The sequence below is a fragment of the Astatotilapia calliptera genome, chromosome 1 (genome assembly GCF_900246225.1).
Source record: "Astatotilapia calliptera chromosome 1, fAstCal1.2, whole genome shotgun sequence".
Lineage (NCBI taxonomy): Eukaryota > Metazoa > Chordata > Actinopteri > Cichliformes > Cichlidae > Astatotilapia > Astatotilapia calliptera.
The window spans coordinates 23,193,395-23,214,345 of NC_039302.1; the positions used below are offsets into that span (position 1 = coordinate 23,193,395).

The 20,951-nt window shown below is 38.7% G+C and overlaps 1 protein-coding gene across 3 annotated transcripts in view; it reads right to left on the minus strand.

The window, feature by feature from the left end:
* The window catches only part of LOC113023905 (CUB and sushi domain-containing protein 1), a 435,654-nt gene that overhangs the window by 151,922 nt on the left and 262,781 nt on the right, over positions 1-20,951 (minus strand). For all 3 annotated transcript variants that reach the window (XM_026170386.1, XM_026170376.1, XM_026170368.1), the window contains 3 exons: positions 16,913-17,034; positions 2,295-2,398; positions 2,043-2,155 (listed from right to left, as the gene is read on the minus strand). In XM_026170386.1, coding sequence (XP_026026171.1) covers positions 2,043-2,155; positions 2,295-2,398; positions 16,913-17,034 — 339 coding nt within the window. The remainder of the gene's footprint in view (positions 1-2,042; positions 2,156-2,294; positions 2,399-16,912; positions 17,035-20,951) is intronic.

Consider the following 20,951-nt stretch of genomic DNA (forward strand, 5'->3'; position numbering starts at 1 on the left):
ACACAGTGCCTCTTACAAGCAATCTAAGTACATAATTAAAAAGCAAATAAAAAATCTGAATGAATAAAATAAAGATCAGAATCGTGTTTAGTGTATTTTAATGCCAACAATTTGTTTCAAATAAACTTGCTTGATGTATTATTTGTTGTATCATTAACAGTCAAATATCAAAAAGTGAAGTATAAAAGTTTTTTTTTGTTTTATTTCAGTACTTCAAATTGAAATGCAGATCTACTACCTAAAAAATAAAAAATTATATGCTGATACTTCTTACATTGTTCAATCTTAAAGGCATTCAGTCCAGATTTTTCATTCATTACATTCATTCAAGATTGCACAATTTATATTGTTGCACTTCTGATGACAGTTACATTTGTCTGAAAGCCTCAATTATCATAATGTGCTGCGTGTTTATGACACTAACTCTGTCTTTCTTTAGTAATCGCGAACACACACGCACACACAGCAGGCAAGATTTCACAAGTGCAACGTGATGCCAAAAACAAGACACACATTGAGTTTCCCTTCAGGGTTGAAAATGTAAGCATGCTCAAGGGGTAACACTGATCAAAGGTTGTTACGTGGTGACATTATCCTTTTTGACAGTATCACAGTATTAAAGCAAGGACACACTCACAACATACACCACAGGCACTTGTTCAGCTGGCCAGAGGGGGGGAAAAAGCAGAAACTACTGCATCAAGTCTGCAAAGTTTTGTTTTTTTTTAGTTTTGGGGTTTTTTTTCTTTCCTTTCAGTTTTGTCATATGTCATAGCCTTGTAATTTATATAAAGTGGATCAAATAGGAGTTTTGAGTCATGAGCCCCGGCATTAGGACAAATACAAAACATATAAAATCAGTGGTCAGTGGTAGGCCAGTCTCATATTAAGCCAAAGAGTAACATAATGCTCAGTGTCTCTCATCACAGTTACACATGCACACACGCACAGATTTTCTATAGTTCAGTAGACCGTTCGTATTCCTTTGAAAAGTAATTGACCCTGGAAAACTTCACTGAATCAAACACAGCAAAGCAAAACAAGAGCATAACCTTTGTCCCTGTTTCTCTTTCTGGCTCTCACAAATTCCTCTGGTCTGTCCGGGACTTGATTTTGTCTCAGATGAATTGTCATTTTTAGTCTTTTTATCCGGCCCTGACAAGCATTTTGGGGGGGGGGGGGGGGGGGGGGCTTGTGCCATTAGACATCTATCCCTATATTTATGAAATTACTTTTCTATTTGCCTGTTTTATTCTCTGGCTTAATTAAATTTTGCTCAAGTTAATTTAGTACAGTTTAATTCATGAGTGTCACTAACATGGTAGGATGCAGTATTTAATCAATTATATCAATATAATAAAAGATGCGTCATGACTATTTGTTCAAAAATAACAATGAATATGTGCTGTTGACAAACAAAATAATTTACAGGACCTGAAGACTTGACACCTACACTGAGAGGATCTAGGATTGATATATTATGAGAGGCAATTTGTTGATGCTGCTTGAGACCACTGCTTGCCTCAAAGTGAACAGTCATTGCAAATCAATACAAAGTTATTCTGACTAATCACCTTTATTTTATGATGCAGGATATACATACCTGTCCTAAATCTTATGACTGTGGGATTTTGTTCTGCCAAGATGGGTCATTGAAGTCTAAGTGCCAAATACATTAATTTCTCTTTCTCAGTAAATCATGTTCATATTCTTCCAAATGATCTCTCCTTATTGAAAGAATGAAATATCATTTGAAGGAATGATGTTCCCTTCCTTCAACAGAAGGATGCTAACGTATAGTGAAGCTGTTTTAGTCGCACATACTGGTCCAACACCTTGCTAAGACATTTTATGTTGTTTTTGGTTTTTACTGTTGCATCATTATCTCCATAATTACCAGCTTAAAGTAAATATGAAAAATACAAACGCAAAATGAAGTAATTAGCTCACATTACTCATTTCTTACATTCTACATGCACGTGTGTGTGTGCGTGTGTGTGCGAGTGTGTGTGCGAGTGTGTGCGTATTTCAGTGAGGCATACCTTCATATACTGCCTTGAAGCCTGCTGAGCCGATTGTATCGTCTGACTGCAGGTGTAGCCACATCTGATTGGACAAGCTGACAATGAGGTCAGGGACGCTGGAGCCAGTGAGTCTACGTTTACATACACAAAAATAAAGTATTGAATAATCAGTATTAGTCATTGCTTGTATTTCATGAATCTAATGTCATACTTAAAATAATACTTTATTAATACGTTCGTTCTTTTATATCCAGGTAAAGTGGTTCTTACACATAAAGCACTCTCCGAGTATCTCCTATCTTCCCCCCATCTCCCACAGTCAGTGTGTCATATCCTCTCTCGAGATCAAACTCTTCAAATGACAGCTTTATTACCTGGAAAAATAAAACAAGACAAGAAAACAAATTTAGAAACTGTTACAAACTCCACCACATAGAAACAGAAAGACAGAGAGTCGCTGAGGGATTTATTTGATCTCTTGGTTTTTCGCCCTTACAGTTTCAGCCAATAGAAACTTATAATTACATGTACCACTGTGGGAATCTGAAAGTCATGTAGAGAAATGTGAATTCCACAAACAACTTTCCCTGAACATATTCATATACATATTCAGTAATGTGCATATATTCTTATATTTGTAAATATATTTATTCTTATAATTGTCCCATTCCTATTCTTATACTTTGCTTTGTTTGTATTTGTATTTGTATTTTGCACACCTGTTTTGCTTGTGAAGTTTGCACACAAGAATTTCACTCGCATGTGCTGTGACAATAAAAGTGATTTGATTTGGTGTCATGAGTTCATGACAAAAAAATATGTTAGAGGAGAACTAGGAAGCATGCTTCTTTTTTTTTTAAGTGATCTTTTTTGGTCATTTTTGCCTTTATTGGATAGTGGTATGGTGGAGAGAGACAGGGATGACATGCAGCAAAGGGCCATGGGTCGGACTCAAACCCAGCATCTGAGCTATGTGGACTCTGAGCTAACTGGCACCCCAGTGTGGCTTCTGTTAACCAGTCAAAACCAGTCTAAGATCCTAAAGTTTTAAGTTACCTTGAAACACAAGACATAGTTTGAGAAATGGTCCCGTGGACTCGCCCTTACAATGGGGTTCTTCTTACAAAACTGGTTGTTAAATATGTACAGTATTACCAGTCAGGCTTTAGATTAATAATAAATATATATGTTCAGCAATTTAAAATAAATCTTATCTCTCATAGGAAATCATGTTACCCTGATTATTCAGGGCAAGAAGTAGGAAGAAAGTTTTCTGCTGTATAAATTAAATTAAAGTACAAATATCACCAGTATAAGTCACAAACTTTTGGTTTCCTTGGACGTCACAATTGTCTACAGTTTAACCAAAGCTGCTGTGTTAAAGACCTAACAACGAATTTGATGGCGACTTTGTGCTATTCCAGAAATAATCCATCTTTAAGAGAAGAGAAGAACAAAGGTCTGAAATTTAAGCACCTCTTGCTTTTTATTTAACAGCATCCTCCTTACAATCACAGATTGCATGAAGTCACCTGCAGGCACTGCACACACAAACACACACACGACATCCAACAAACACGCTTCTGCTGTTGAACTCTCAGAAATCGACTGCTAAATGCCTTACTTGCAGGCATTTTTGTGGCTGCAGTGGCCTGCATGCAGCATTGGATCATCAATCTGCTGTATGCTCTAATACTGGTATTCTATTATTTGCTGCTTGTCCATTATTCATTAGGTGTAGATCATATCCCTGACAGGGTGGATGATGACATATTTCTGCTCTCTTCAAGAAACCTCTAAGAAAGAAGAGCTCAATCAGTGAGCCTCTGGCGCATTAGAAGACTAAGATGAACGCTGAACATGTGATTGTGGTTGAGGATTCATCACAAGGCAAATCACACTGCAGTGAAGAAAAACCTTTGTGCAGGTGATAAGAGTGTAAAAACCATTTTTACATGCCAGAATCAGCCATGCACTGCTGAGCCTTTGGCTATGTTTTTCTTCTTCTTTTTTCTCAAAATAAAAATGTTCAGATAATGTTTAAGGATAGGGAATCATCTGTGGGATTAGCTGCCATCTGACAGGAATGGCAGTGAATCAATGGGTGTACTGTACAATTCTGTATTCATACATGTCTCAATGCATCTTTGCATACATATACACCACTTAAAAGCAGTGCACACAGATATGCAAACAGGATAATAGTTAAAAGAAAAAAAAAAACATGTTCCTTTTTGACAGCAGCAACTTACATTTAAGAAGCAGACTATTAAATATGAGACCAATACTTGCAGAAAGCATTTTCCTTTCTGAATATCCACAGAATGATACAGCCCCTGGCAAAGTTTAGTCTCTCCAAATGGTTACAAATAATGGGGAAAAGATGCAAAACAACGTTGCGAGGTATTAACTCCTGGCTAACAACAAATGACAGGGTGCATTAATAAACCATTATACTTAAGTTGTTTATGGATTTTTCTACTCTATTTGAAGGTTCAAAGGAACACATGAATTTCTGTTTAGCTTTTAAAGATACAAGATCATTATTTTTTTAAATAATTAAAAAAAGACAACTATGAACCACTTTTAAGGACACAATGTTAAGATCTGGCACATTTTTTCCGTTGCCTCTGATACATGAAAATTACAAATTTGTTACATAGGGTGATTTATTTTCAAAAAGACAAACTATTCCACTTAACCATTGTCCACTGTGCGATGATTAACACTGCTCTGCCACATGTAAGAAAAGCAAACAAATGAAAAGCTGCAGAACAAAAACTGCTACAAACAACTGCAGCTTTTCAATTAGCATCTTTGTTGTTTTGTTAAACCCGACTTGTTGAGAGCTACACTCAAATCAGAATCAGAATACTTAATTTATCCCCTGGTTTGTTTCGTTGCAGGCAATCAAAATATAAATATGAGAGACATAAAAACGTGAAACAGGACTGAAACAGAGTCTCCGTTACTGAAGTAGCATTTTTATGTTTCTCCAGTACCGTGAAAAAGATGTTCTGCTCACAGTAGATGAATAGAAGTAATGGTAAATTAATTTGGTATTCATATCTATACACAAATAATAAAATCTTGAACAGTCAAAGCTTTTATTGTGAGCTGTATACGTGTTTGTTTCTAACAAGGGTAAAGCTGTTCTTAAGACTGTACAGCAGCAGCAGCTAGAGGTGATAACAAAAAGGGAATGAAGCAGAACAGAATCCGAAACAGGCTTGGTATGTTTTCCTGCACATCTAAGACTGTGTGTCTTAGATGTCCGTCCGTGCGTGTGTGTGTGTGTGTGTGTGTGTGTGTGTGTGTGTGTGTGTGTGTGTGTGTGTGTGTGTGTGTGTGTGTGTCTAGAAGGTGGTTTTCTCAGGTATATCTGCCTTAACAACTGAGGCAGAATAGTGTTAAGGTACAGCTGTTTCACTCAATGCTATGTGAGCATTTCTGTTGCCTTATACGTTTCTGTACTTTATTTATGTTTGCGTATGTGTGCGTGTGTCTAGACAGTCAAGGGAGACTACAGACTTAAAGGAACTGAAGCATTATCACAAGGTCATTAGCAAGAAGCTCAGCACTGTTCAATAGATCCAAATGGGCCCATTTAGAAAGACATTAAGAGCAGCCTGCAACCCCAAACTACATTAGATTAGCTTCTTTATTCGCTAAAGCAAAGAAAGCAACAAAGACAGAAAGAAAAGAAACACTGCAGAAGGAAACAACGGTAAGTGCTCTCTGGGCCTTTCAAAATGTTCACCTAAAGCAAACAAGCATGTGTTGTACACATGAAATGGGTTTTCAGCACTTTTCTATATTCGCTTTTGGTTTCACTACATTATTTCTGTTTTTTTCCCCCCTAATATTTCAAGAGAGATATTCTTTGCTGAAATTTGCTCTGTTCCAAAAAGTTATTCTTTAAGGGTGGATGCCTTTCAAAGGGGTAAGTGAAGCATTATCATGTTGAGGTCATTAGCAAGCAGCAGAGCAGCTAAGAGCAGCTCAATAGGCCATTTAAACATTGTTAAGAGCACTGAGCAATTCAACCCTACAGTGAAATACCTTCAGTCAATCACCCAGTAAAGTTATAGTGCTGTGAACTTCAAAGTGTGTGACCACAGTCTGAGAGAGGCTGATAACAATCTTTTCGCTCTCTCATTCCCAAATCTGATGCTTTTCTGAATGCTAAAGTAGGTAATCTAAGAGGTACTTTTAGAGCATTTTAGTCAACAAAACCTCTAAAACATTACCAGCTCAGACCGTAGCATTTCAGTTCATCTATAGCAGAGCAATAACAGGGTACATGCCTCCCCTGAATGTCCTGGAGCAATGGAAGAATGTGGGATTTTAAAACGGAGAATCCCCTATGTCTTTTCACATGCCCTCACTGTTGGGACGTTATGTTCGGGTAGTACTAGAGAATGCACAGACTTAATTGGATGGACTACTTCCTGAATGCCCTTGTTGAGTTGAGGCTGCAGTTGTGCTGAGTCACAGTGCACCAGCAGAGGGGAGAAATGATCTCATAAGAATAAATAATTTAGTAAATGTATAATTTATGTGTCTTTCTACCTAAATACACGTGTTCTGACCAAAGTCAAATCACTGACTTGTAAAAGAAAAATACACAAAGCACACAACCGCAAATCACTATATTTTGTTCATTACTTCACTGCAACCTCGGCTACAAATGTTCTGGGAGAGGCTTATCCTCCTCCTTAAGGGTATTAGAGCAGGTTTGATGCTTCTCTGTATCGTTATTCCCACTTAGGGTTCTCCAGAAAGAAAGCAGTCGGCCTGCCACGCTCACTTTGTTGTTGTTCTGTTCTATGTTTTCCCTTAAAAAAAAAAGATTTGGAGCCCTGTTAAAATGTCAGCACTGCACACATCTAATGAATTACATTCAGTCTGTCATTTCAGCTGCCAAATAAGCTAAGGTGACCCCTATAGAGGGTAACACATGTGGGTATAGGTTTTGTTTCAGTCCTGATGGCGGTAAAAGCTAGCTCCTTATTGCAGTTATGCCCAGAAACCAAAACAATGTTTTTCTTTCCTGACATCTGAATTCTTTCTAAAAGAAGAATCAATATTTTTTTGGTTGTTTTTAATATTTACTCATTATTTGATCAGCCTTTCAAATGACCCATGATAACAGGAGCATTCAAGATCCCTTGTTACCAAATGATTTTCTAACATGAGCTTCTTTTGACAGCTCCCTTGTTGCAAGAAGTCACCACAGCATGCAGCTCCATACATTTGATTTGGCAGATTTTTTTTTACCCCAGATGCCCTTCCTGACGCAGCCCCCAGGGGATCTGTGTCTCCTCCCATAATAGCATATTTACCAGATTCATTCACTTGAGTCAGAAGCTCAAGGTGATGATATGTGTTACCTATAGTAACTACAGCATGTTTTTTGTTTTTTTTTTTTTTTTTTGCTGAAGGAACGCAATTAATTCACAAGACAGGCTTTTTCAAAGGTAGATGCTAGAATATGCCATGTCCAGGTTTCAGTATCCAGGACTGATAATAATTTTCACAATCTTGTGATATACAGGGCCTTGACAGTCGTGGGAACAAGGCTGACTAACTTTATTCTAAAGCAGCAGAGAGAGGCATATGTGAGCATGGTTATAAAGACGTGCCAAAATTTAATGCGTTTTTACTACCTCGAGTTCAGAAAAAAAAATCTGTCAAGAAAACTATGTACTGAGGTGACCTCTTGTCAGAGAGGGAACAGCTGCCCTAAAAGCAGAGTGTACGAGAATTCCCTAGCCGAGACTGTGCAGCTATGTTGACTCACTGGTGAGCTGCCAAATTGGAGTCTGGTACCTTTTTCCAGTATATTACTTTTAGCCTTTCAGCCAAATAAAGAAGTATAGAATAACCTGAACCCCATTTGGGGATGTAAGCTATAGGAAACTGATTTTGAAAGTAGTCACTTATAGAAAACAGATTACCTATATCGATAATGATCCCTATTTTTTTTTTTTTAATTCCAGATTTAAGTTTTAGGAGCCTTTCTTTGACAGTCTAATCAGAATTTTAGAAGTACTTGTGCTTCTCATTCCATCTCAAGAGCATTATAAATCATCTTTACAGTGTACTGCATCTTGCAGCTGCAATGAATTTTACGATGGATACACACTGTGCCGCTATAGGCAATGAGGGACAAATACAGAAGTGGATTGCATACCAAATGGCTCCTTATAGTTTCTCACCCTAACAATATGTTCTGATCAGCCAGGAAGAGCCTTTACCTCCAAATGTACAAAGAGACTAGAACTTCACGCAAACCAGCAGGCGAGGCTAAAACCTATTACTCACCTGAGGGTCAACACACTGTTATTTGTTAAATAATAAAAACAGTTCAGAAGATATTCCTGTTACACTAATTGTTATGTGGGTGGTTTGCCAGTCTCTCATTAAAATAGATCAAGGTGGGAATTTGCTGCTCTTTGTTTTAAGGCTTTGAGCTTTCATTCATGTTCTGTCTTCAGTTGTTTATTATTTTTCGGGGTCTTCAGAGCCACAAACTTTCCCTGTGTGCTTCAAACAAGAGGGCAGAGTTCAACCCTTGACAGATGGCCAGGCAATTAGAGGTCTAACATAGATATGCAATCACTCATTAACAGTCTACCTGACCTGCATGTCTTTGGTTAATGTGAGGAAACTGGATCACCAAGGGGAAACTTCCCAACACACAGGGACATAACAATAGATTGGACGCTGGGGGTGCAAACTGAACCCAGAGTAATCTTGTTCTGAGTCACACTCCCTCTTCACACCTAAGCACCTGTTTACGCACTGAGAATTAACATATTTGTGCTTTGGGGAAAAGTGGAAGGAAACAAAAGGGGTTTATAAATTAAAATCTAGATGTTATGTATGGTGTAGAACATTAACAACAGACACTAATGCTCATGATTTCTCACCGCCAGTGAAACTGATTAAGGCTCAGTGGAAGCAAAATTCGCGACATCAAAAACAAAAGAATGACTTAATTCGGTGGGATTTGTCCCCCAAAGTCATGAGCAGCAAGATCATCATACAGATTTTAGCAAAGCACCTCCTATGTGATACAGTGGTTTTATTACACAATTTTTATTTAAAGTGAACTATTTGCTCCTGGATTCATGTAAAAATGCTTCTTAGCTTTAGTTTTTATCTCACAGAATTGATATATGCTCTGTGGGTTTTCGGGTGAGACAAACAAAGTGTCCATCAATTTAAAAATAGACCGGAGAGCATGCTAGCCTCTGTGGCGCACCCTGAACGTGCCCAGATGTGGCACATGTTTATGAGTAGCCGACCTGCCCTGAGGTGACCTCTGCTTTAAGTGGTAAGAAAGCAAACAGCTGCTGTCTAGCAAAATATTTCCCCTGTCGAGGTGTTACAGCACCTTTGAGTGCTATTGACCTGTCGGCTGGACAGTTTAAGAAAATAAACTGCATACTGGATTTGAGCAACAGCTGTGTGAAAGTGTCGGGGAAATTGAATTCTAAAGTGTCGCATCTGCAGCAACACGACTAAAGGAGAAGTTGGTAACTCCCATGACTGGTTACTAGTGCAATTAAGGTGTCATTGCTGAGGCACATTGTTTTTCACAAAGAAATGTGTGTACCTGTGCGTCTGTGCTAATCCAGATTTAATATTATTGTGTTATTTATTTCAGCTAATACGAACAGAGCTGGGTTTTTTTTTTTTTTTGGCTTCTTTTGTAGATAGTGACTGAAGATTAGTTTTAATCCCTCTAATTGCTCTGATTAGCCAATTTACACTCTTGTTAAACATATAACATTGCTCATCTATATGCCACGGTTGACTGGAAAGCCTTAGGTTTGGATTTGGCAGCAAACAGGGGGGTTAGCGGATTAACATTAATGGTGATTGGTATAAATGTTAGCCATATTAGAGACTGGCTCCAGCCCCCTGTGATCATGAACTGGATGAGCAATTGTGAAAATGAATGTATAGATGGATTGATGTTCGTTATTGTTCTTGATTTGGTCAATTTAGTTTTCTGTACTAAGTGTCTGTGAAGGTTCTCAGTCATCCAGGTCATTGTAGTCAAAGGAGCTTCCAAAGAAAAGCGTCTGGACTTCTTTAAGTTGCTTGAAGACGTTACACCTCTCATCCAAGAAGCTTCCTAAAATCCACAAGGAAGATGTCCCACTCAAACCCATAGTCAGTAGCATAAACTCAGCCACTTATAACATTGCAAAACACCTTGCTACCATCCTTGCACCTCTCGTGGGGAACACCCCACACCACATCAAGAACTCCACCGACTTCACCGACAAGGTCCAGAAACTTACCCTGGACACAGATGAAACCATGGTGTCCTTTGATGTAGTCTCTCTCTTCACTTGCATACCTACCACTGAGGCCGTGGAGACTGTCAGAAAACGACTACAAGAAGACAGCTCCTTGGAGGACAGGACCAACTTCACACCTGATCAGATCTGCACACTGTTAGACCTCTGCCTTACCACAACATACTTCAAATACAACGAAGGCTTCTACAGACAAAAACATGGCTGTGCCATGGGCTCCCCAGTGTCACCTATTATAGCCAACCTTTACCTGGAGGAAGTGGAAAGGAAGGCTCTGGGCTCTTTCAAAGGAAGAGTACCCAGCCACTGGTACAGATATGTAGACGACACCTGGGTCAAAATCAAGACACAAGAAGTGGAATCCTTCACTGCGCACATTAACGCTGTGGATAAAAACATCAGGTTCACCAGGGAAGACACAAAGGACGACTGTTTGCCTTTCCTGGACTGCGCCGTGCACATTGAAGAGAACTGCAAACTCAACATCGAAGTTTATCGGAAGCCCACACACACGGACCAGTACCTCCTGTTCGACTCCCATCACCCTCTGGAACACAAACTTGGAGTAATTAGGACCCTACACCACCGGGCAGAACATGTTCCCTCTAAGCCTGAAGGGAAAAAGAAGGAACACACACATGTAAAGGAAGCATTCAAAACGTGCGGCTATCCTAAATGGGCGTTCTTAAAGTCAGCAAAGAGGCACAGAAAAGAAGATCAGACACCAGCGAGGGAGGATAAGAAGGACAGATGCAAAAACATTGTCATCCCCTATGTAGCCGGTGTATCAGAGAAACTCAGGAGAGTTTTCTCCAAGCATGACATCCCGGTGTATTTCAGACCCAGCAACACGCTCAGACAGAAACTGGTTCACCCGAAAGACAAAACGCCAAAATACAAACTTAACAATGTGGTGTATGCTGTACAGTGCAGTGAGGAATGCCCAGACCTCTACATTGGAGAGACCAAACAGCCACTTCACAAGCGTATGGCACAACACAGAAGAGCCACCTCCACAGGACAAGACTCAGCAGTCCATCTGCATCTTAAGGATAAAGGACACTCTTTCGAGGATGCCAGTGTTCACATTTTGGACAGAGAGGACAGATGGTTCGAAAGAGGAGTGAAAGAAGCCATCTATGTCCACTGTGAGCGACCATCTTTGAACAGAGGCGGTGGTTTACGACACCAACTCTCTGCCATCTATAATCCAGTTTTGAGATCCCTCCCCAGATGCTTTAACGCCCACTCACATCCTGGGCCATCTGACCTCAGGAATTTGCATGATAAGGTGGGGCCAGGTTTCACAATGAGCTCACCCGAAACCCTGGCTGATTGGGACCCACGCCCAGTTTCACACCTTGGCTCAGGCGATTAGAGGATCATCAGGGGGTCCTTTTATCCCTCTTTGGGGGGAAACTCCCACTAGGTTTAAATCTGGGACTCCCCACCATTTGACCTTAGAACTGAAGAAGCTTCTCGGATGAGAGGTGAAATGTCTTCAGGCAACTTAAAGAAGTCCAGACGCTTTTCTTTGCAAGCTCCTTTGACTTTCTGTGCTAAGCTATTAGTATTATTCGTTTTCTTTTATAATCATAGTCTTAGTTTAGTTCTTTTTATATGGTGGTTTCACCATAGTTCTGGTTCTCCATTGCTTCTTTTTGTCATTTTTCTTTTTCATTTCGGGTAAATCAAGACCCTACTTTCAAAGTCCACCTGTGACTTCTTGTGCCTTCCAGCTCCATTTATTCTACAAAGAGTTTTGAGATGGAATAGAAAAATACCCAACAGCAGCATGCTGTGGGTTCAGAAATGTCCTTTTACTGTTTAGGATTTTTTGCATTTTCAACAAAGAAACTTTAGCATGGCAAATCCAACATAAATTTTAATTAATGCATTATCACTAACGGATGACTCCAGTGCAGAAAAACTAAAAAGGTTGACTTTGTGATACCAATGCATCATCACTGACAGCCTCCTTCACTAGAGAGGCATTAGGTTCAGGAATGAGAGCCAAAGACAGAGCTAATACTGTGAATTATGGACAGTCAGACTGCCAAATTACAGTCAAAAGCCAGAATAGCAAAAAGCACCGAATTGAGATAATGTGCTAATTAGACAGCTATTGGTGAATGTCTTTCCATTACCATGGACACTGATGGTTATTTACGCTGCACTTTACTGATACATTTTGTCCAGTCTATGTGATCATCCACTCTGAGCTATGGCCTGCATATTGTTTTATTAATGATTGAGAATTCACTCTTATTTCACTGTTGCAGCAACATAGTCCTACCACCACAGCAACATATAAAAATATAGTATTTTAGACTAAATATAGTCAGTTGCTACACATGCCAACCAGAAGTAGTGGTTTGTAGCAGAAGTTTAATGAATGGAAACAATAAGGAGGGCTCCTTTCAGAGCGGAAGATCATGTTGCACCCAGAGCAAAAAGACACAACCCTTATTAAGCTGGCAAAGTGGGACCACAAATAAAAAAGTAAACGATCGCTTCATCTCCTCCAGGAAACATGAAGCACATGTAGCAGGACATCCAAATGATCACTGATTACAAGACTACTACAAGTGCCTCAAACATTGATGCTTCCCTGGTTCCACTGTCTACATTTCTTCCTGATACTCCATCAGAAGATAGCAACCACAAGGCCACAGCTTCTTGGCTGACTATGGCTAACTTCATTATGATAATGCACTGAATTCTGGGTATTATGTATTTGTTATGAAACAGCATAAAAGCAGTCCTGCAAAACAACAAACTGATGCAGAGTAAGAGTGGACTTTAGCACATTCTGGCTGAGGCTTTTATTGGTCTTCATTGGCCTCAATTTCTGTGTCAAGTAAAAGTTAACAGAATCTGACAGGATGTTAGAAAATGTGTCCTGTCGATGCTAAAGTGATGATGAAGACGACTGCATGAGTATCTCAAAGTCCGTACACAATATATAAACACACACACACACACACACACACACACACACACACACACACACACACTAATAAAAAGACAGCAGTGATTGGAGCCTTAATGGGCATGTGTAATGATGCATTTCAGGGTGTAAGTGTGCGAGCAGACATAGCGCAGATTTGGACAAAAATTATTATCTGCTTGATACTGATGAATCAAATGACTGACACACACGATAAGATGTGTGCGCGCACACACACACACACACACACACACACACACACACACACACACACACACACACACACACACAGTTCAGTCTTGTTTCTGCTGCCCACCCGGGTATTTCTTCAATGGAAAGCCGACAGTTTACCCTACAACATGTTCTTCACAGTCTCTGGCAGCTAGCAATTAAATTGTCAGACAGAAAACACACATTCAACATTCATAAAGTCAAACACACACAACCAGATGCGTGTGCACACTCTCACACAAATAAAAACACAGGCAAACACAAAAACACAAATAGCTTTTTCTGCCAACAAGATGTCAGATCATAACAATCTGTATTGATTGTACTTCTTTTATTCAAAACTTAACAGAATGACGTACACAAGCAGTACTTATTGGCTGTTTGAACTTCAGCATATAAACCTACTTAAAGAAATCACAAAAGCAACGCACACTTCAATAAAAACGTTTTTGTTATAACGTGTTATTGACGAAAGAAGTCTAGAATAATAGTAAGTCAGAGACAGAGTGAGGGAAAGAATAAAGATGAAGAAGAGCAGAGGAGATGAAAAGAAGAAAGGTCTACAGAAAGTTCACTGTTATTCCTCTTGGTTCATGCTCATTTGCTTTCTTTACATATATTATTCTCACCACAAAGAAAAACAACATACAAACACCTTTTTTTCCCAGGCAACCTACACTCAGGATGCTAACCAGTGGGTTTAATCATCTGTCTCATTCCCTATAAGCACAAATTAAGTGAAGCTTAAAGATCTTTGCTAAAGTGGGAATACACAGACATAGTACATAGACATAAAAAGTTAGCATGCTAAAAAAAAAGAAGTTAAGGGCCTTTTAGCAAGCTGTCCTGACAAAAGATAACCCCTGATTAAAAAACAAAGACCAAGCTTGATCCTGCTGTGATGGGACCAGAAGTTATTTCTGTTACACAGGACCCTAACCCGTTTTCAGGGAAATCCTTGCATATTTTCGCAAAGACAATACCATACTTTTTCAACCACAACATTTTGGAGTCCAGGTTTTGAACTGGCCCTCCTTCAGCTCACACCTTTTACTAACTAAAAAGACTGGGTGCATCACGAACCAGAAAACAAGCGTGCAGAAGTAGATCCACGACTGTTGAGCAGTTAGAATCCGGCATAAGACAACAATGGGACAACATTCCTCTCCCAAAAGTGCGTAACGGGTCCTACACATTGGTAAACATTAACTAGTCCTAAATGTTTTGAAATGTGTTGCTGCCATCAAATCAAAATGACCTCTTATGATTTGTTTTTTCTTAAAAATGGTACATTTTCTCTTTTGATATGTTTTCTGTGTTCTTTTGTGAACAAAATATCGGTTTATGACATTTGCAAATCATTGCATTCTGTTTTTATTTACATTTTGCACAGCACCCCAACTTTTTTGGGATTGCATCCTATCTCAGTGTCTTGTAGAGTGTAACTGTCTTGTATTTTGTCTCGTGTCCTTGTCTCCCCATTTATGTATGTAGATAGTGACATTCTGAAAATGCCAGCAGCTGTAGTAGCTGATAATCTGTCATTATAGCCCATTCTTGAAGTGCACTCAAACATCAAGCCTTTTAAACACACATGCATGTGAATACACACACACACACACACACACACACACACACACACACACACGCGTCCCAATGCAATGCACAGAATAGATAAAAAGCGTCCCATCCGTAATAAGCCCAGGCTATGTGTCTCTTCATAAAATACTTTACTGTATTCTATTTTTAACTTAAAGTAACATGCATAACACATGAGGAGGACTTTCCATCTGTCACCTGACAATGAGCAAAATCTCATTTGTACATTTGTTGTGATAAAACTATGCAGCCACGTCAGTTAAGATTAGTGTGATTTCTTGTAAAGTACTTAAAGTGCGAATGGCTGACGGCAGCTCTAAAGCTGACGAGAAGCCTTTAAAGACCACTCGTGATTGTGATGTTGGTGTTAATAAGATTTCATGAGTGAATTCGTAAGATGCGCATAGCTATGTGAAAGAGACAAGTCAGCACTAACGTACAGGAACATATGAGAATTAAGTTGCGGCGAGAAACAAGCTGTTAGACATGGATAGATTTGCCTTTTCTCTCTATCAAGGTCACAATGGCCAACAGCAGAGAACAAAAAGTCAGTTTCTCACTCCTTTTTCTCTTTCCACTTTCTTTATTTTCTTCTCTCTCTTCAATCATATCTCACTATTTCTCCATCCAGCTCCCTTGAAGGCTCACAGGTGAGTAGACTCCATTTCCATCCACCTTTAGAAAAAACTTCAATGTCACATGTCAAGTACCTGCTTGGACATTCAGTCCTTTTTCTTTTCCTGTTCTCTGTTCCCGGTGCTCGCTTTTTAGATATGAAGTAGCAAGCTGAATATTCAGCCCCATTTTCTCCCCTTCCTTTCTTTTCTCTTTAGTTTTCAATGAGCTCTGTGCCTTCTCACTCTCCTTGCGTCTCTGTACTTTCACCATCTTCAGACTTAACATTTTAAACAAATCAAAGCGAAAGGAGAAAAGCAGATGACAGACGGAGAAAGTGGATGGGAAGATAGCAGTGCAGAGTAGAGTAGGTGAGGGGAGAGATGAGGAGAAAAGAGTGGAGAACAAAGAACTCAGCGTTTGTTGGGACAAAATGAGAGGCAAGTGGAGAGTAAGGGGGGAGGGAAGGGAAAGAGTGGAGGGCAGAGAGTGCAGAGGAGACAAAGGGGAACAAGATCTGAAAACATGATATATGAGAATACACGAAGAGAAGAAAATCAAGAAAAGAAAAACGTAGATAGACTCGAGATGTTGTTCCACAGGTAAATAAATTATTCATGTCTCTGCAACGATGGCTCGAGAACCAAAGTTGCCTTGACAAAAGTGGAAGGGGGCGGGTGGGGTGGGATTAGGGTGATGACCGCAGCTGAAAAAGAATTCAAACCACAAACAAATGACAAAAATGAAGCCCGCAACAACAGTCCTTTAACTTCGTCAACACTCGACGTAAGAAAATATGTTTGTATACTGTGTCATAGTTTCTTCTGTGGCTTCCTGCAAGTCATGCTCACTACAGTAGTCTTTTCTTTCTCTCTCGGCTGCTCTTTTGAATTTCCACATTCACCACATTGGGTCATAAGCATACATTTTTTTTCCCCCAACAATATCCTGTCCCTCAAACCTCACTCATGGATTGTATTTCAGTTGAATGGAACTCAGTACTCTTCTTTTAAGATCACAACACAATGTGATGAAAGCATATTGCAGGTATAAAATGTGTATTTTCCACCTGTCAGATTACAGGGTTTTAGTTTTTTGATGTTGTTTTTTTTTAAAATAAAAAACTCTTAGTAAAATTAAACATTGAAAAAGCTCACCTTCTCAGCGTCCATTGCAGTGATGACCCACACACAGTGGGCATTGTTCTCATATTGAACTGGGTAGTTGGGAGACGTTATGACCCCTCTGGGTCCTCTTAGGTTACTGCCACAGGTACGAGCTACAGAGGAAGAGAGCAAAAGAGAGAAGGAGCAACAAAAAAGATTTATAGTCTGGTCAAAACTGTGCTTGCAGATTCACCTTTTACTTTAGAAATAGGACAAAATGAAAACAGGGTGAGGTAGTGTCAGAGATCAAAATGTTGAAAAACAGAATGTAAGCATATAATATTTACTATGTTTACACCAGGGGTGGGCAATTCCAGGCCTCGAGGGCTGGTGTCCTGCAGGTTTTAGATCTCACCTTGGGTCAACACACATGGTTAGTTTGTTACCAGGCCTCTGGAGTACTTCAGGAGCTAATTTAGCCATTTAAATCAGCTGTGTTGGTTCAAGGACACATCTAAAACCTGCAGGGAGACTGGCCCTCGAGGCCTGGAGTTGCCCACCCTGGTTTACACTGACTGTAGACCTATGTGTGTGGATTTGTGTGAATAGAATTTTAATTAATAATAGTCATTTATAATCAAATCAATCCAAATTTCTTCCATTTATATAGCACTTTTCACAAACAGCAAATGCCCACAGGAATAATATCATTATTTTACTAATTCTCCAATTACTTAACATATTTCCTTTTTACTTGTCCAAATTCCCATTGTGCCAACTTTTAGTATCACCTTGGCCTCCAGTGCTACAGTGTGGATTAATTTGAAATATTAAACAAATCTCAAAGATTTTTATGTGCAGATTAAACACAAAAGGGATGTTGAACAAGTATGTAATGCATTTACGTCTTCTGTTTGGGACTTCTGCAATTCCTTATCTTCCAGTTGTCCTAATAGGTCCTAGAAAAGCTTTAATTTGATCCAAAACATGACTGCAAAAGTCTTAATGGGAGCAGAAATAGAGATTATACTTCTGTATTAGGTTTTTTTTCCTTGGCTCCCCATTAAATCTAGAATTGAATTTAGTGTCCTTCTTCTCACTACAAAGCCCTGAAAGAGGAGTCTTTATGTCTTAAAGATCTCACTTCTTGTAAATGTAAAGAAACTAGGATACAGATTGGAACAGGTATATTTTTGAGTATGTCTGAAAGACATCATAAGATCTTTTCATTCACAGTGCATACATCAGCTGCTTAAACATGGCCAAAGGCCAACCTGTGGTCAATAGTTTAAAGAAAGTCAACATGAAACGTTGAACCTTGAGACATCCTTTCATGTCTCAAAGAAATTCATTTTTGGATGAGAAAGACACACACACACACACATGCACACGCACACACGCACACACACACACACACACACACACACACCCTGTATCTGCAAGAAGAGAGGTCAAGGAATCATCTTCGTCTAAATTTGGGTGTTCCTTTATAGTATACTAGCGATGTAGAATATAGAAACTATTAGGACAGTTTGCTACGGAGCAGGTGACCAACGTACCTTGCAACTCCTTGTAGTTATACTAAAACGGCAAAAATAACTTAAATCATAATGATTGAAACTGTTCACTCCTATTAGAGGGAAAGAAAGCCTGTGTCACAGGAGCATACGCGGTTTAAGGAGGTTTTAAATACAGATAAGTTGAGAGACATCACAGACAGATGTCAGAAAAAGATAGAAAAAGAGTAGAGGGTGAAAAAATGTAAGAAAGAATATGAAAAGAAAGGAAAGGAGGAAAGGGCAAGCGGCACGAGAGAGAGAGACGCGGAAAATACAAGGAGAGAAAGGGAGAGAGAGGAGGACCTCAGATGACTGATCTGCCTGTTAATTAGAAAAGAGAGCTGAACCACACAGTGATACACACAGCTACACGCTCACACAGAAACACATTCATGGCGATTCATCTCAGAGACCAGGTTCTAATTAACAGTTAAGTCTCAGTAGAGAATGAGAGAGGCTCATGGGTTTGAATCCCAAGAGAGTGATCACACAAAATAATACAATGCACAGGAATTATAGTACAGACATTTTAACCTCTACTTGCTTGTAACAGACTACTGATCTCGATTTCTACTTCTTATCTCACTTTATCCTTCCTGCTTTCACCTGTTCATTTGTATTGATATACCCCTGTAATAACAAATATTTGTGTTTAAAATAAAGTCTGGATTCACAGCTTCTATCTGGTGCCAGTTCATGCAGTCTTGTATTGTTGTGGAAATGCTGTTCTTCAGTTGAGATTTTCCTTATAAAGTACTCTATATTTAATCAAAAGTAAGAAAGAAGGTTGTTCCATATTTTGACATTACTGCATTTACAGCTTCACTAAATGAATAATAAATATAATGCATATTGAGTAAAACCAACATTCACAGTCAATGTGACTCCACAATTCAACTGAAATGAGCTACTAAGAATGCCTTGAGGATAATTCTAAAAGAGATTCTGTGACAACAACAAAAAAGAAAAAATAGAGACAACAGTAGTGATTCTCAAAGTGTCAGCCACTGCCCCCTGGTGAGCTGAGTAGGTACTATAGGTAAGCTGCTGATAGTTTTCTATAATATCTAAACAATATTTAAAAATGTGAATTTTGTAGTTAGATGTGAAAGGTTAAATGTTTACACTTATTTTGGAAACAAAATTTAAAAAGCCATAATTAAAAAGTAGCAATATTCATATATCGGACCAAGGTTTGGTCGTCTCAAAGGCAATCCTAAAAAAATCTGAGTATATCTCATGATTCAGTAGCTTCTAGAATAACCTTCAGCAGCAAAATGTGATGTAATTGTTTTCTGTATGATTTTATCAGTATCTCACATTGTTGTAGAAGAGTTTTGACCCACAGTGTTGCTTCACTTTATTGGCTTCCTTTTATGCACAGCTCTCTGAAAGTTCTGCCACAGCATTTCAGGCTGAGGTCCACAGTTTGACTGGATTATTGTGACACCATGATTTACTTTCTTTCTGTTGTAGATTTGCTTCTGTGCTTAGGATCATTGTCCATTTGCATCACCTAGGTTCAGCCAAACTCTAGCAATGAGACATATGGCCTCACATTTGGTTAGAATACATTTGTATACATAGTTTATGGTCCACTAAACTGACTGCATGGTGCCCATGTCTAATAGCTACATAACAAGCCCAAATCATCACCAGCAAACTGCTAAAGCATTTGCTTTTGTAGAGGTTGTCATACTTGCTAATGATGAAATAATCAGGAGAATTTTGTTCACAGCATATGGCTGTAAGGGTGGTTTTTCATAGGTTTGTATAGTTCTGTGAAAACCTTTTTTAAGTGTCTATTGTAAGTCATCTTTGTTGGAAAGGAGTTAAATTGGAGCATTTGTTATAAGGTTGAAAATTGACCTAACCGCCAAATCATCAGAAAATTCTATTAAAATGAAATGAAGTAAATATATTATTATGGTAATTAGACTTAATCAAAGTTTTGAAAACCCAGCAGAAAATGTTAAAATTTAAAATTGTGCACAGTTTGGGAATGGATGTACTAGAGTAAATGTGTGTTTGTCAGTAATACTGTACTGTGCAACGTGGTTTACAACAAGAACACACTAATCTCAAAGTGTCCTAAGCATTTAAATTCATATTTTCTATAACTGTGTTTTTATTATTTATTTTGTTATATCACTATCAATGTTTTGAGACTTCAGCATGAACAAATGCTTCACCCATGTAGTCACTGAGCTATTTAGAAAACATTTTTTGAGTCTCATGTCAATTTATTTGTTTTACATAATGAAAAATGATGTTAAATTCTCCTATTAAGAATACTTTATTGTGGTTTTTTTCCCCTTAATTTATTATTTATTGTTCATTCGTTCATATTTGAACATTTTCATATTGTTTGAGTATGAATTAAAAATCTTGTAAAATAAGTTAAACATAGTATTTATGTAAATATAAATAGTAAAAAGAATATTCCAGATAAGCTTTTCAAGAAACCGCTACTGTTTCTAACCATCAGAAGTAGCCTGTATCATGATTCCAGGCGGGTTCCTGCAGCCACA